This window comes from Penaeus chinensis, chromosome 32 (assembly GCF_019202785.1).
Source record: "Penaeus chinensis breed Huanghai No. 1 chromosome 32, ASM1920278v2, whole genome shotgun sequence".
Classification (NCBI taxonomy): domain Eukaryota; kingdom Metazoa; phylum Arthropoda; class Malacostraca; order Decapoda; family Penaeidae; genus Penaeus; species Penaeus chinensis.
This window is the reverse complement of record NC_061850.1, coordinates 30,509,782-30,525,422: the sequence shown is the minus strand read 5'-3', so window position 1 is coordinate 30,525,422 and position 15,641 is coordinate 30,509,782. Positions and strand designations below refer to the sequence as shown.

At 43.7% G+C, this 15,641-nt stretch overlaps 1 protein-coding gene across 1 annotated transcript in view; it reads left to right on the top strand.

The window, feature by feature from the left end:
• The first annotated feature begins 21 nt into the window (after window positions 1-21).
• The window catches only part of LOC125042498 (atypical protein kinase C-like), an 89,827-nt gene continuing 74,207 nt past the window's right edge, over window positions 22-15,641 (top strand). The window contains exon 1 of the mRNA XM_047638140.1: window positions 22-432. Coding sequence (XP_047494096.1) covers window positions 359-432 — 74 coding nt within the window. The 5' untranslated portion in view covers window positions 22-358. The remainder of the gene's footprint in view (window positions 433-15,641) is intronic.

Here is a 15,641-nt window from a genome sequence, read left to right as displayed (position 1 = left end):
TCACGTGACGCCGACTTCCGGAGTGTTTTGGTCGCAGGAGGAAGCCGCTCGCCTCCTCGGCCGCCCTTTTCCTCGCCCCCGCCGCATGACACCTCTCCCCGGGCCCACTGCGCCGTCCAAGTGATCCAGAGCCCCTCCAGACCGCAACCCGAGGGCGCCGGAAGCGTTCCCTCCGAGAAAGGCGAGAGAAACGGCGAGGGCGAGCGCGTGCGAGGGAAGGTAGGCCTATCACCTGTCAGCCGCGACCTGTCAAGGGAAACCCTTCGGCGCGATTTCGTTCGTGGCGGCGCCCGCAGACCTGCCCCAGCCCCGACGACCTCGCCAGGAGTGCCTCGCCGAGGGATAGAGCCGAGGCAAGATGCCAGCCCAGGCGCAGGGAGGCAAGGACGTGGGCGAGCCTTCGGAGATCCGAGTCAAGATCGCCTTCAGCGGGTGAGTCACAGCGAGTCACTGTAGCGGTGAGTCAGTGTCCTGGAATGAAAAAAGAGCATCTGGAGGGTGACCTGCTTTCCCGGGGATCTTGCGGGGGGATGAGGAGCATGAGTCCGGCCGCCCGCAGGTGCATGGGCGTGCGCGAGGAGGGCGGCCTTCCAGCTCGGTCCGGGAGGCTGTGCTTGGGAGGCGAGGTTCGAGGCCTCGGTGCTGCCCTTGTGCGCGGAGTGGGGCGGCTGCGGCTGCGGGATGGCGGGTTGAGATTCTTTATTTGTGCTGTGGGACGGGACAGATTTCGGGGGAAATTGATGTTGAGGTCAGAAGGTAAACAATGGTTGTTGACGTCAGAATTTGAAAGGTAAACACTGATTTGCTTGGGGGAATATTTTGATTATATGATAAATTTAGTAATTGTTTAGATTACTGCCGAACCAACAACTGGCGTCAAGTTAAAAGTTAAGGTAAATTTTAGAATGCTTCTTCCCCTGTGAATGAAAAATGTGGTTAATGTTACACGAGAGTGACGCACAGAGATAAAGGGAAATGGAGACTGCCATCTTATAGAGCATCAAAAATAGATTAGATATTTACCGCGGAAAGATGAAAATATCCAATGCATATCACCGCTCAGAGACAAAGAGTTCTTAATGTCTGGTTTTCTATAAGTTGACATGAAGTGCTAATAAAGGTGGGTTCAGGGGGCTTGCTGACCTGTCGAGGGAATAAATAGAAGGCAGGAAGGGTAGTTTTGGATTTTGGGTCCACAGGATGGCCTGGTTTTGGAACTTTGTCTCTGGAGGGTATGTAGCTCATGGTAACAAATACCTAAACGTGTGTGCTGAAAGTTTTATTTTCTCTAACTGTGGAGTTACTCCACAACCTTGAAAAATCTCTTTACGTTGCAAGACGTGGACACTCCTCCGCTGACCTCTGAATTGGGCATACATAAAAAAATTTATAATGAATGGGTGAATTTATTCAGGAGAGTCTTATACATAACTTAATTTTTTTAATATCTAGAAGACTTCTCCTCTGCCATGAGACTGGCTTTGCTGGCCTTTGTCAAAATGTGAAGACCGCACCACTTGACACTTCATCATTTTTGCATTGGATTAAAGATTGTAGACTATCCATTAGAGATCACAAAATGTTTTAAATCCTCACACTAAAAAAATGTCTTTGTATCATTTGCGGAAAGAACCTGCACTAAACAGTTGTGAGCCTTTTTGGCCTGGCTGCATTGGTTGAAGAAAAATAGCTCCCTAAAGAAGACTCATTTGAGCCCCATTAAGAAACTGTTTATGTCACAGTCAAAAGCATAGAGAGTGGGGTAATTTTGTTTTCTTCTGACTCTGCATGCACCCTGATACTAATGTAAATGTATCCACTGCAAGCTTGTGAAAATACTTATCTTTGACCTATAAAATAACACTGATGATAGATTATAGATCACTGGGTACCTAAGCCTACAAAGCAAGAATTAAAGAATTTGAGGTTAATATGAAAGCGACAGGTATAGAAATCATAGATAACTATTGCAGTAGCAGACAGTATTTTATTTTCATGTCTTTTCGTTTTTCATTGCCTACAACGCTATGACCTTAAATTTTCTCCTAGTCCTTTTGTATACTTTAACCCTATTTTTGATTGATTTATTTTTTTAATGTCAACTAATAGTTTTATTTGACCTCCCCCCTCCCCCTTACAAAATGACAGTTTTCAAAATGTAATGTTTGTATTTTCATAGGATTCACAGTACTACCCATAATGAATTGTGCAAAGATTGCTGTAGGTTTTGTCATGAGGAAAAACCACTTTTTTCATATATCATACATACATACATACATATATACATAAATATGTGTGTGTGTGTGTGTGTGTGTGTGTGTGTGTGTGTGTGTGTGTGTGTGTGTGTGTGTGTATGTATGTATGTATGTATGTATGTATGTATGTATGTATGTATGTATGTGTGTGTGTGTGTGTGTATGTATGTATGTATGTATGTATGTATGTATGTTGTGTGTGTGAGATATGTATATATGTATATATATATATTATGTAGATTTGTATTTATATTTATATATGAACCTATATATATATGTATATATACACATTATATGTATATATATATATATATATATATATATATATATATATGGAGATATATTTATGTATACATATATATATATGTGTGTGTTTATATATATGTTTATATGTAATTTTAACCAAATGCTGCCGGGGAAAGTGAAAAAAATGGGGAAAATGCTGTGCCTCTTTTCTATATTTTTTGTGAAATGTCTGCCTATAGATGGCTCTGCTAGTGCTTAGCCACAAAGGAGTCAATTAGTAGACCTTGTGACCATACCTGATTTGAATTGGCATGAAAACCTATTTTTTTACTAGTGCTATGAATATCGATGGTGTTATTTTTACTATAAACATTATAATGATTATAATGTTTTTTAACATTACTAACAGCAAAATAAGATAACGTAAAATATTTCGTAAATCAAAGAAAAGGGTGAACAGGGCAAGACAGGCAGTACTCATAACTGGCTCAGTGGTGACTTAGTACAAGTGTAGCCATCTATGTGTAAAAACAATCAAACAAGTACTAACAGTGGGCATAGCACATACGTACACGTCATACTCGTCGGCAAGGGGTTAAATGTGTATATATTCATATAAATCTATATATATATGTATATGTGTATTTATATGTATGTATATGTGTATGTGTCTATATACTGTATATTATGTATATATATGTCTATGTTTATGTCTATATATATTATGTGTATATATATATATATGTATATGTAATATACATTCAAATCTATATGTATGTATATATATGTAAATATAATGTATAAATATTGATATGTATATATTTATGTATATGTATATAAGTGTATATTGATCTGTATAGAAATATATGTATTTATATATATATAATATTTGTATATGATATATAATGTATGTATCTAATATATATATGAAACGTTTATATAATATATATTATATGTGTATATATCTAATTGAATGATATATCTATAGATAATATATATATTATATATTTGTATATATATGTGAATAATATATAAATACATATATATATATATATAATATATGTATATATATGTATATATGTATATATTTATAGTATATGTGTATATATGTATGTATGTATATATATATAAATGAATGAATAATATATCTATATATAATATATATTATATATATGTATGTATATATGAATAAAATGTCTATATGTAATATAGATATGTGTGTGTGTGTGTGTGTGTGTGTGTGTGTGTGTGTGTGTGTGTGTGTGTGTGTGTGTGTGTGTGTGTGTGTGTGTGTGTGTGTGTGTGTGTGTGTGTGTGTGTGTGATATGGATATATAATGAATATAATATATATATATGATGTATATAATATATATATATATATATATATATAAATATATATATATATGTAATATATAATATGTATACATACATGTATATATATTTATTTATTTATTTATTTATGTGTATCATATATCATATATCATTTATAATATTTGATGTATGATGTATACATTATATATTATATATATGATATATATATATATATATATATATATATATATATGCTATTTACTATGCTATATATGATATATTATATATTATATGTTACATGCTACATGCTACATGTTAACTGCCACATTTTTTATGATGTATAATGTATTATATATAATTTATATATATAAAATATATAATATATTTATATACATTGTAAGTGTATGTGTTTTTGTGTTTTTGTTTGTTTTTGTTTGTATGTGCATATGTGTATTTATGTATATAGACACAGATATAGATACATATACATATTCAAATTCATATATTGTACATTTTGTACTTTATATTTTAAAATTTGCATTTCATATTTTATATTTAATGTTATATTATGTATTATATATTATATATGTGTGTGGACATATGTATATATATACATATATATACATATATATGCATATATATGTATATATATGCATATATATGTATATATATGCATTTATATGTATATATATGCATATATATGTGGATATATATGCATATATGTATATATATATATATATGTATATATATGTATATATGCATGTATATATATGTATATATATGCATTGTATATATGCATGTATATATGTATATATGCATATATATATGTATATATATGCATATATATATGTATATAAATGCAAATATATATATATATATATATATATATATATATGTAATATAGATAGGTAGATAGATAGATACAAAGACAATAGTTACACACACATTGGGTATATATACATACATACATATATGTGTGTGTGTGTGTGTGTGTGTGTGTGTGTGTGTGTGTGTGTGTGTGTGTGTGTGTGTGTGTGTGTGTGTGTGTGTGTCTATATCCAAGGTTCTTAATGTTGCCGCATAAATGCTGTGCTCATTTTTTATAGTTTTGTGAAATGTTTCTGCCCATAAATGGCTCTGTTAGAGCTTAGCCACAAAAGAGTCAATTAGTAGACCTTGTGACCTTACTTGACTTCATCTTTCCTTTGATTTGGTGTTTTTTTTTTTTTTTCCTTGTGCTATGAATATCGATGGCATTATTTTTATTTCAGACATTGTAATTACTACAATGTTATTGACATTAGTAACAGCAATATAAGATAACATAAAATAGTTTAAAAAATCAAGGAAAAGGGTAAACAGGCGTGGCAGGCAGTAGTTGTAATTGGCTCATTGGTGACTTAGTACAAGTGGAACTGTTTATGTGAAAAAAGAAAAGAAAAGAGTAAACTTGCAATCTCGTCCCTGCCCCTTTTCATTATTCATTGCAGATATTAATATGGTTTCTTTATCTGCCTGCCTTTATTGATCATTTGTTTACCAATTCTTACCATTGTCATTACTGAACCATTTTCAAAGAAAATATATTGAGAAGTCACTTATCATACTATATCACAGGCACTGCCCGGACTGAAAAGGGGAAGGAGCCAAATGACGTCATCGTGTTTAGCCAATGGGGCTGTGCCATGAGATACCAGATAGAGCTAGTTAACTAATTATTTGTATAATTTGCTCAAATTTGTTGGAATATCCAGTAGTAAAACAAAAGGGGAAAAAATTATTGACATTTTTGGGTTTAACTGTAAGAGATGATACCTGTTTATCTTAAGTACCGTGTTTATATCTCTATGTATGTATATATATGTATATCTTTGTCTGTATCTTTATCTGTGTTTATACATATATATGTATGTATAAATATATTTTTACACCCATATGTGTGTGTGTGTGTCTGTGTGTGTGTGTGTCTCTATCTCCCCTATATATGTACCAAATAGTTAAGTGCAATCATTTGTCTCAGTAGTGAATCATACATTAAACAATTTGTGTGTAAGCAAGATTATTTCTTGAAAAACTAGAAACTTAAGTAAATATCAAAGATAAAGATGATGGAAATATGCAAATATTGAGAGCAAATGCAGTATCTGCTGATCATTAACTAAAGGGAATTAAACTCGGGCCAAATTTTAGTTGTCTTAAACTGAAACAAGTCCAGTGATCTCCTACAGCTACAGGATAAACACAAGCCAAAACTGCTTTATGATATAGGATTTTGGTAAAGCTGCATATATCAGGAGGTATTCTTCCTTCCACCCTCTCCCCCTCCCTCTCTCCTTCCCTTACCTCATATTGTTTACTTAAGTTTAGTCTATTATTACCCTTGTCATAAGTTTTCAAGTGGGCAAAGCTGCTTTAGAAATGTTATATAGTTTTAACACCTGCTTGAATTACTTTAAATATTGCTTGTCAATAGAGCCCTGGTGACCCTGGAACACAGGTTGACTTTTTTGCTAGCTTCAGATACCAGTTGAGCAAATCTAATTGCAGCAGCTTTACAGTTCTTGACTGGATTTAAGGAACTTGATAATTGTCATCATTTTCTATTAATCCTCAAGGGAAGATATGGTTATTTTAACCCTAAGCTGCCGGGGATGACATGCACGTACATGCCATGACCACTATGAGTTTGATTATTAATTCTTTTAATACACAGATGGCTCCACAAGTACTAAGTCACCAATGAGCCAGTTACGAGTACTACCTGTCTCGCCTGTCTACCCTTTTCCTTGATTTTCAGAAATATATTCTGGTATCTAATATTGCTGTTAGTAGTGTCAGTAACACTGTAATACTTAAAAAGTCTGTAATAAAAATAACAGCAGCGATATTGATAGCATCAGTTAAAAAACGTTTTTCTCATAAACACAAGGAAAGGTAAAATCAGATGAAGTCACAAGGTGTACTAATTGGCCCCTTTGTGGCTAAGCTCTGCAAAGCCATCTCTGTGCAGAGACTTTTCACAAAATAATAATACAGTGAACACATTTACCCGGTGCCTTTGGGTTAAGTGTGTGAATTGGATCATTCAAATACCATACAATACATGTCTGAAATATGATAAGGTTTTACATATTTACCCCATGTATAAGCTTTTAGAATTCATGCTAGACTTCTGTTTTAATGTTGTTAATTGAGTCAGATGTAGCCATGCTGCAGTACTTTTGATTTTTTTGTCAAGCTTTTGAAATTCTAGGAATAGTTTTGTGAAGTCCTTTCTTCTGCCCACTCCTTATTCTTCATCCAATTTTCCCTTTATCCTCAGTTTTCTTAATCTTCCTTCCTCATTTGCGACTCCCTTATTTCTTCCTTTCTGTCTCCTCCTCCCTCTTCTTCATCTCCTGTTCATCATCCCTCCTCTTCTGCAGGCTTTTCGAAATGTAATGTTTAGTCCAAGAAAAAAATATAGATATAAATGAATGAGATGTAATGTGTGTAAAGGGAGATCGACAAAATATAGTAACATATACCTGTGTGTGTACGATTGTAAAAAATATTATTATACCCATTTATTTTTTCGTGTATAGATCGAGAGATGGATTGAAAGATTGAGTGATGGGATGTGTGGATTTTGAATGATATGACAATGCTGTGAAATGGCAGTTTCCTTTTTAAAAATTGGTTGCAAACCTCCCAATGCCTTTACAACAAGGGAAATTGAACAAGAAAGAGAGATTGTGTATTGATAATGATGCATTCCTAGAACTTTTTTGAGTTTTTTTTGTTATTATTTTTTTGTTGTTGTTTGTCATTACCCAACCGATTCTTATTTCTGAATGCGCGTTCGTGCTCACCTTCGCTGAGTCACGAGGTCGCCGAGGAGGGATCGCAGCCCTCGCTGTTAAGAAACTGCGCCTCTGTTATTCGCACTTATTCTCTTTTATTTATTGATTTGTTCGTTCATCTATCCATTTATTCATGCATTTGTTTTTATCTTTGTAGTATTTTTACTCAGTGGGAAATATGGTGGCTAATTATTTGTTTCTGAACTGATTTTTGTCTCACGGGTACTACAGTATTACTTCCTCGTAAGAATTCAGTTAGTTAGAATCATTCAGAGACATAGACAGTGTGCGTTCGTGCACGTGCGCAAGGTCTGTACATTTATATAGACCTTATAAAGACCTTGTGTGTGCGTCTGCGCGAATGCAGCATGAGAATCGAGAGCGGGAGTGAGCGAGTGCCTTGAGCGTGAGTGCTGGTGTGTGCTTGCGCTCCATCGGCCACGACTAATCGGCGGCCAACAAAGGCAGCAGGATCGTGTTACATTGGCGCTCGCTCGGTCACGCCTCTCTCCGTCGCCGCCGCCGACAGCCGTGGCGCCCGGGGCGTCTCCGCGGCCGGGCCTCGCGCGCACTCGATTTACTATTATTATTATTATTATTATTATTATTATTATTATTATTATTATTATTATTATTTTTAATTCCCTGGGGATTTTGTCACCTGTTTATCTGTGTAGTTTGAGGAATGAGTATGTAGGGGGGGGGGGGAGGGGGGTCGGTTTCTGTTTCTGTAGATGTTATTGTTGTTGATGTTGCTGTTGATGCTATTGCTGTTTGTGGTTTTTGTTTTTTGTGGATGATTTTGCTGTTGTTGCTGATGTTGCGAACGGTATTATGCGGTTATCTTAGAGGCGTTGGTATCACCAGACGCCATGAAAGCAGTCATAAATATCATGAAGGCGGGGAGGGGGGGGGGTCAGGGTCATCGATGAGGTGGACAACACGAATAGTAACACTGAAAAAAAAAAATGGAGATAAATAGCTTCCATCTTGGGAAATCACGAGAGGGAGCGAGATAGAAAGAGTGAGAGATAGAGAGAAAGAGTGAGAGATAGAGAGAAAGAGTGAGAGATAGAGAGAAAGAGTGAGAGATAGAGAGAAAGAGTGAGAGATAGAAAGAGTGAGAGATAGAGAGAGTGAGAGATAGAGAGAAAGAGTGAGAGATAGAGAGAAAGAGTGAGAGATAGAGAGAAAGAGTGAGAGATAGAGAGAAAGAGTGAGAGATAGAGAGAAAGAGTGAGAGATAGAGGGAAAGAGTGAGAGATAGAGGGAAAGAGTGAGAGATAGAAAGAGTGAGAGATAGAAAGAGTGAGAGATAGAGGGAAAGAGTGAGAGATAGAGAGAAAGAGTGAGAGAGAGAGAAAGAGAGAGAGAGAGAAAGAGTGAGAGAGAGAGAAAGAGCGAGAAAGAGAAAGAGTGAGAGAGAGAGAAAGAGAGAGAGAGAGACCTAGAGAAAGAAAAAGACCCAGAGAGAGAGAGAGAAAGAGAGAGAGAGACCTAGAGAAAGAAAAAGACCCAGAGAGAGAGAGAGAGAAAGAGTGAGAGAGAGAAAGAGTGAGAGAGAGAAAGAGAGAGAGAGAGAAAGAGAGAGAGAGAGAGAAAGAGTGAGAGAGAGAGAAAGAGTGAGAGAGAGAGAAAGAGTGAGAGAGAGAAAGAGTGAGAGAGAGAAAGAGTGAGAGAGAGATAAAGAGTGAGAGAGAGATAAAGAGTGAGAGAGAGATAAAGAGTGAGAGAGAGATAAAGAGTGAGAGAGAGATAAAGAGTGAGAGAGAGAAAGAGTGAGAGAGAAAGAGAGAGAGAGAGAGAAAGAGAGAGAGAGAGAGAAAGAGAGAGAGAGAGAGAAAGAGAGAGAGAGAGAGAAAGAGAGAGAGAGAGAGAGACCTAGAGAAAGAAAAAGACCCAGAGAGTGAGAGAGTGAGTGAGAGAGAGTGAGGAAGAAAGCAAGAGAGAGAGAGAAAGAGAGAATGAGGAATGGGAGAGAGAGGGAAAGGGAACGGGAAAGGGAAAGGGAGAGGAAAAGAGAGAAAGAGAGAATGAGTGGGAGAGAGAGGGAAAGGGAAAGGGAGAGGGAAAGGGAGAGGGAAAGGGAGAGGGAAAGGGAAAGGGAGAGGGAAAGGGAAAGGGAGAGGGAAAGGGAAAGGGAGAGAGAAAGAGAGAAAGAGAGTGCCTCGCGAATCCTAGCGGGACAGATGTCTCTTTCAGGATGCAGGCTATCTTGCAGCGTCCTCTCTGCATGTTTTTCTCTTTGTTTTTTTTTTCTTTCGCTTTGTATTTTGAAATCACTTTCGCCAGTTTTGTTTACACTTTTTGATTTGGCGATATTTTCTTTTGCCCATTAATCGACAGTTCCCGTTCTCTCTTTGCCGTTGGTTGATATCCGTTTCCTGTCATTTTATGCATGTGCTCTTTGATTCATGGGCTTGTTGTGTGTTTAGCCTTTTGTTTCAGTAACACATTTTCTCACTCTCACTCTGACTGCCTGTCTATCTATCTATCTATCTATCTATTTATCTATTTATTATATATCTTGCTTTTTCTTTCTATCTCTTTATCCCCCGTTCCCCCCTCCCCTCTCCTTCCCCCCGCTGTCCCGTTACCCTCAGTGTCCTCTCGCGCCTCTCACTTTCCATCTCGGTTTCAGCCTCCCCCCCCTCCCCCCTCCCCTCTCGCTCCGCTACCCAAACTGCACAGTCGATCGAGTCGGTTTCTCCCCCACGTGTCCTGCCAAAGCTTAAAGCCTTGATAACTGGCCGGCTCGCACGTGAAAGCTGGACGAGGGGGAGGGAGAGGGAGAGGGGAGGGAAGGGAGAAGGAGAAGGAGAAGGAGAAGGAGAAGGAGAAGGAGAAGGAGAAGGAGAGGGAGAAGGGGAGGTTGAGGGAAAAGGGGAGGGAGGAGGTGGGAGAGGGGAGGGGGAGAGAGAGGGAGAAGGAGAAGGGGAGAGAGAAGGTGGGAGAGAAGGTGGGAGAGGGGAGGGGGAGAGAAAGGAGGAGAGGGAGAAGGGGAGGGAGAAGGAGGGAGAGGGGAGGGGGAGAGAGAGGAGGAGAGAGAGGGAGAAGGGGAGGGAGAGGGAGGAGAGAGAGGGAGAGGGAGAAGGGGAGGGAGAAGGAGGGAGAGGGGAGGGGGAGAGAGAGGAGGAGAGGAGAGGGAGAAGGGGAGGGAGAGGGAGGAGGTAGGGAGGTAGGAAGGGGAGAGAGAAGGGGGATAGTGGAAAGAAAAGGGAGAAGGAGTTTCAGAGAAAGAGGGATGGAGATGGAGAGGAGGTGGTATAGGGAGGGGGAGGAAGAGGAGGTGGGAGAGAGAGATAAGGTGGGGGGGAGAAGAGGAGATGGGAAAGGGAGAAGAAGGGGAGAAGGAGAGGAGGTAGGAGGAGGAGAAAGCCCAGAGGTGTGAGGGAATGGGAGATACAGTGTTGGGAGACGGGATGGGAGGGAACGGGAAATAGGAGAGGAAGCTGGAGGAGGAAGACGATCCTTCAGCAGGCCCTCTGGCGCCGCAGCACACACACACACACACACACACACACACACACACACACACACACACACACACACACACACACACACACACACACACACACACATAACACACATAACACACACACATAACACACACACACACACACACACACACACACACACACACACACACACACACACACACACACACACACACACGCGCTGTATATCCTGCGAAGGAGAGCGGCGATCCCTCTCGCCCGGGGCCTCTGGTCTTCGGAGATTGGGGGTGTCGGGGAGGGGGGGGCGGGGAGGGGGTCGTGCATACGGCGGAGGCCCGGTCGGCAGCCGCTGCGGAGTCCTTGGGATGTGTCTCGTGAAGGGCTCGTCCTAAGGGGGTCGCCGCACGTCCCTTCAGCCATGCAGGATTTTTTTTTTTTTTTTGGGGGGGGGTAGGGGGTAGGTATTGATGTTATAGATAGGTCTTTATATTATGGTGGTATGTAATTAGAGAGAGAGAGAGAGAGAGAGAGAGAGAGAGAGAGAGAGAGAGAGAGAGAGAGAGAGAGAGAGGGGGGGGGGATGAATGGCCCATACAGCCCGCTGGGTGTGGCCATGGCACTTTAAGCTGCATCGCCGGCACCACACGGGAGGGAGGGGGGGGGAGGGGAGGAGAGGAGGCGGGGGTGCTCGCGGCCACACTTACGTGGCGTAAATGTTGAGGTGTGGCCTCACGTGTCCTAATTTGGAAGGTAAATGTGTGACTGAGTTAGCATGGAAATTGGCCGGCGTTTTGGCTGGGCACTCGTCTTTAAAGGCATAACCGAACTCGGTCTTGGTTGGGTCGTCCCTTCGTCGCGAAGGTTGTCGCCTCCCGGAAAGCCCGAGTCCTTTAGGCGGCTCTCTCTCTCTCTCTCTCTCTCTCTCTCTCTCTCTCTCTCTCTCTCTCTCTCTCTCTCTCCCTCCCTCCCTCCCTCCCTCCCTCCCTCCCTCCCTCCCTCCCTCTCTTTCTCTCTCTTTCTCCCTCTTTCTCCCTCTTACTCCCTCTTTCTCTCTCTTTCTCTCTCTTTCTCCCTCTTTCTCCCTCTTTCTCCTTCTCTCTTTCTCTTTATCTCTCTCTCTCTCTCTCTCTCTCTCTCTCTCTCTCTCTCTCTCTCTCTCTCTCTCTCTCTCTTTCTCTCTTTTTCTCTCTCTCTCTTTCTCTCTCTTTCTCTCTCTTTCTCTCTCTCTCTCTCTCTCTCTCTCTCTCTCTTTCTCTCTTTCTCTCTTCCTCTCTTCCTCTCTTTCTCTTTCTCTTTCTCTCTTTCTTTCTCTCTTTCTCTCTTTCTTTCTCTCTTTCTCTCTCTCTTTCTTTCTCTCTTTCTCTCTCTCTTCCTCTCTCTCTCTCTCTTTCTCTTTCTCTTTCTCTCTCTCCCTCCCTCTCTCCCTCCCTCTCTCTCTCTCTCTCCCTCTCTCCCCTTCTCCCTCCCTCCCTCCCCCCCTCCCCCTCCCCCTCCTTCCTCTCTCCCCCCTCTTCCCCTCCCTCCCTTTCTCCCTCCCTATCTCTTTCTCTCTCCCTCCCTCCCTCCCTTCCTCCCCTCTCCCCCCCTCCCTCCCCTTCTCCCTCTCCCCCCTCCCTCCCCTTTTCCCTCTCCCTCCCTCTCCCTTTCCCTTTCCCTCCCCCTCTCCCTCTCCCTCTCCCTCTCCCTCTCCCTCTCCCTCTCTCCTCGGCGGCTCCCTCTCCCCTGGCGTCGCCCCTGTCGCCACCCACTTGCCTCTCGCATTGCCGCGACAGCGTGCGGCTGTGTGTTTCGCGAGGACGCAGTACCGGAAAGAACGAAAAAGGCTGGACACTTGCCGTCCTACACTGGGGTGGCACAGGCTGTTGGTGGTAATGATAAAGTAGAACAAAAGATGATAATGCAGGAGTAATATTTTTTTCTGAGAGTGCCGCTCGCTGGCATCCATCCAGGGCGTCTCCGCTGAGTTTGTTTATCCCACAAAAGAAGCCGGAAGCGCCGCTTCACACGGGGCTCGTGCAGCTACACGTCCGCTTCCGGAAGTGTGACACGCTGGCTCGATACCCTTAGACTCCGCGTTGTGTGTGCTCGGATGGTCGCACGCTCTCTCGACGCGCGTGCTGCGTGCTCCCTCATGCTCGCGATCACGAGAGGGGGAGGCGGGGAGAGAAACGAGAAAGGGGAGAGGGAGAGAAATAGGTAGAGAGAGAGAAATAGGTAGAGAGAGAGAGAGAGAGAGAGAGAGAGAGAGAGAGAGAGAGAGAGAGAGAGAGAGAGAGAGAGAGAGAGAGAGAGAGAGAGAGAGAGAGAGAGAGAGAGAACGCATTAGAGAGCGAAAGGGTAGAAAAGGGCGGGAAGAGGGGAGAACGGGCGTGGGAGCACGGGTCGGGGAGGCACAGAGCCTAAGGAGAGCGGGAAGGAGGCGGGGGAGGGGGAGCGGGAGGGGAAGGGGAAGGGGGAAGGCGCATATCTAATCCTGATATAAACATTAATGCGGAGTGGTTTGAGGCCGGAGCCAAGGCCAGGTGCCGCGGACGTGATTCTCGGTCGCCCGTGCTTGCTTGCTCACTCGAGCCCCCGCGCCCAGGCCACGCTGCAGGGACTTCAGAGGGAAGGGATCGAGATGAGTAACTTGCGATTGGCGGGCGCATCGGCGGATGGGAAGGCCGGGACTACGGAGAGGGATTTACGATCGGAAGACGGTCGGGACGGCGCACTTGCGGGCGGAGGGAGATGCGCGAGGAAGCGTGGGAAGGGCGCTCGGGGCCGGATTCACAACCACGGCGTTATGTGGTCAGCCGAGGAGGATGGGGAGAGGGGGGTCAGGTGCGCTGCGCGGGTTAGGCTACTAACGGTCGACAGCAAATTACGCGTGGATGTCGACCATAACCATCGCCCTCGTGGTACCTCAGTGTCCACCCGACGCAAGCAAAGGGGCGAGGACGGCGCTCCGGCTGTCCTGGCCGGGCATCCACCTGCAGTCCCCGCTCGAAGGAGGAGCCATCGCCTCGAGGGCCATCTAGGACACCGAAGCATCCGTGTGCCATTCTCGCGATATCATTTCTCCTCTTATCCTGTCTACCATTATTACTCGACATTGTCTCGTAAGCCTTGTCCGACGCGCCGATCGCACTCCCTGTTTATCCTCAGACGTCCCTGGTCATGCCTCACACGCCCTCGGCTGCTCCAGGCACCGGGCTGGGGATTTTGGGCCCGAGCGGAGGTCTGGGGGAGAGCGTGGCGAGGTCCAGGGCGCCCGCTTAATAATTCATTAAATGTTAAACAGTTCGTCTCGCAGATATTTGCCAATTACGGCGCGGCGTAGTTCCAGCACATTCTTTTCTCGTTTGGTAATGTTTTGCAAAGTGTGCAAAGGCAGAAACGGTAGACGGAGTAGTTCGGAGTGTGCAGAAAATGAGCAGCGTTACGGAGAAAGGCAGTAAGGGAATGCGAGCGTATCACTTCTCTATTCAATCTTCAGAATATTTCGGATTTTCGTCTTAGAGTTAGAATCTTTATTTGAAAAAATGTATCCAACTGTTGAGCATCGGAGCTCTGTACCCATGCAACCGAGGAATAGATCAGCCTGTCAGCATGCCAGTCACCCTCTCGCTGGGCCAGACGAACCAGCATCCCCCAGCCACGCGCCCAGTCAGCACGTCAGCTGACTGCATCCTGCATCTACTCAGACGTCCGGTTCGGAGAATCAATATATCCGACATCAGCTGATTGTTAAACTTCATAGCCAGTCGTTAAACCTTTAAGCAATTCGTTAAACCTCTTCGTCATTAAACCTCTTAGCCAGTCGCGGCGCTTGTCAAGGCGGGCGAGGGCGATATCGGCCACCTCGCCTGCCCCACACACCTGGCGCCGTTGCAAGTGTCCCCGCACCTGTTGGCCAGGTGTTCGCATTCCGACACTGATCACATTTCAGCGGAGTCGGCGCGGGGACTTTCGCTGTCGGTTTTGTCGGTTCGAATTGTCGGTTCGGGTTGTCGGCCACACTTGCTTGAGGAGGCGTCTGCCATCACTTGCCGGGGCGCAGGGAGGAAGGAAGGAGGGGGAAATCGGGCGGGGAGAGAGGAAGGAAGGACGGAGGGAGAGGAGGGACGGGAGGAGAGATGGAGGGAGGGTAGAATGGGGAAGGGAGAAAGCAGTGAGGAAAGGAAGGGAGAAGGAATGAGGAAAGGGAAGGGAGAAGGAATGAGAAAAGGGAATGGAGAAGGAATGAGAAAAGGGAAGGGAGAAGGAATGAGAAAAGGGAAGGGAGAAGGAATGAGAAAAGGGAAGGGAAGAGGGAAGGAATAAGGGAGAGTCGAGAGGCAGCGATGCTTCCCAACGGCCTTTCGCGCCCAAGGGAGTGGAGCGGCCCGAGCGATGCCAGGGAGCGAGGGCGCGAGGAGCAGGTATGCGCGGGCGGGAAGGAGGGAGGTGCCGGCGAGTGCATCAGGTGGCCGCCTACGTCAGCGCCGTAGCCCGGGCTCAGGTTCCGGGAGGAGACCTTCGCGCCGCTTTGCCGCACGCACGCCT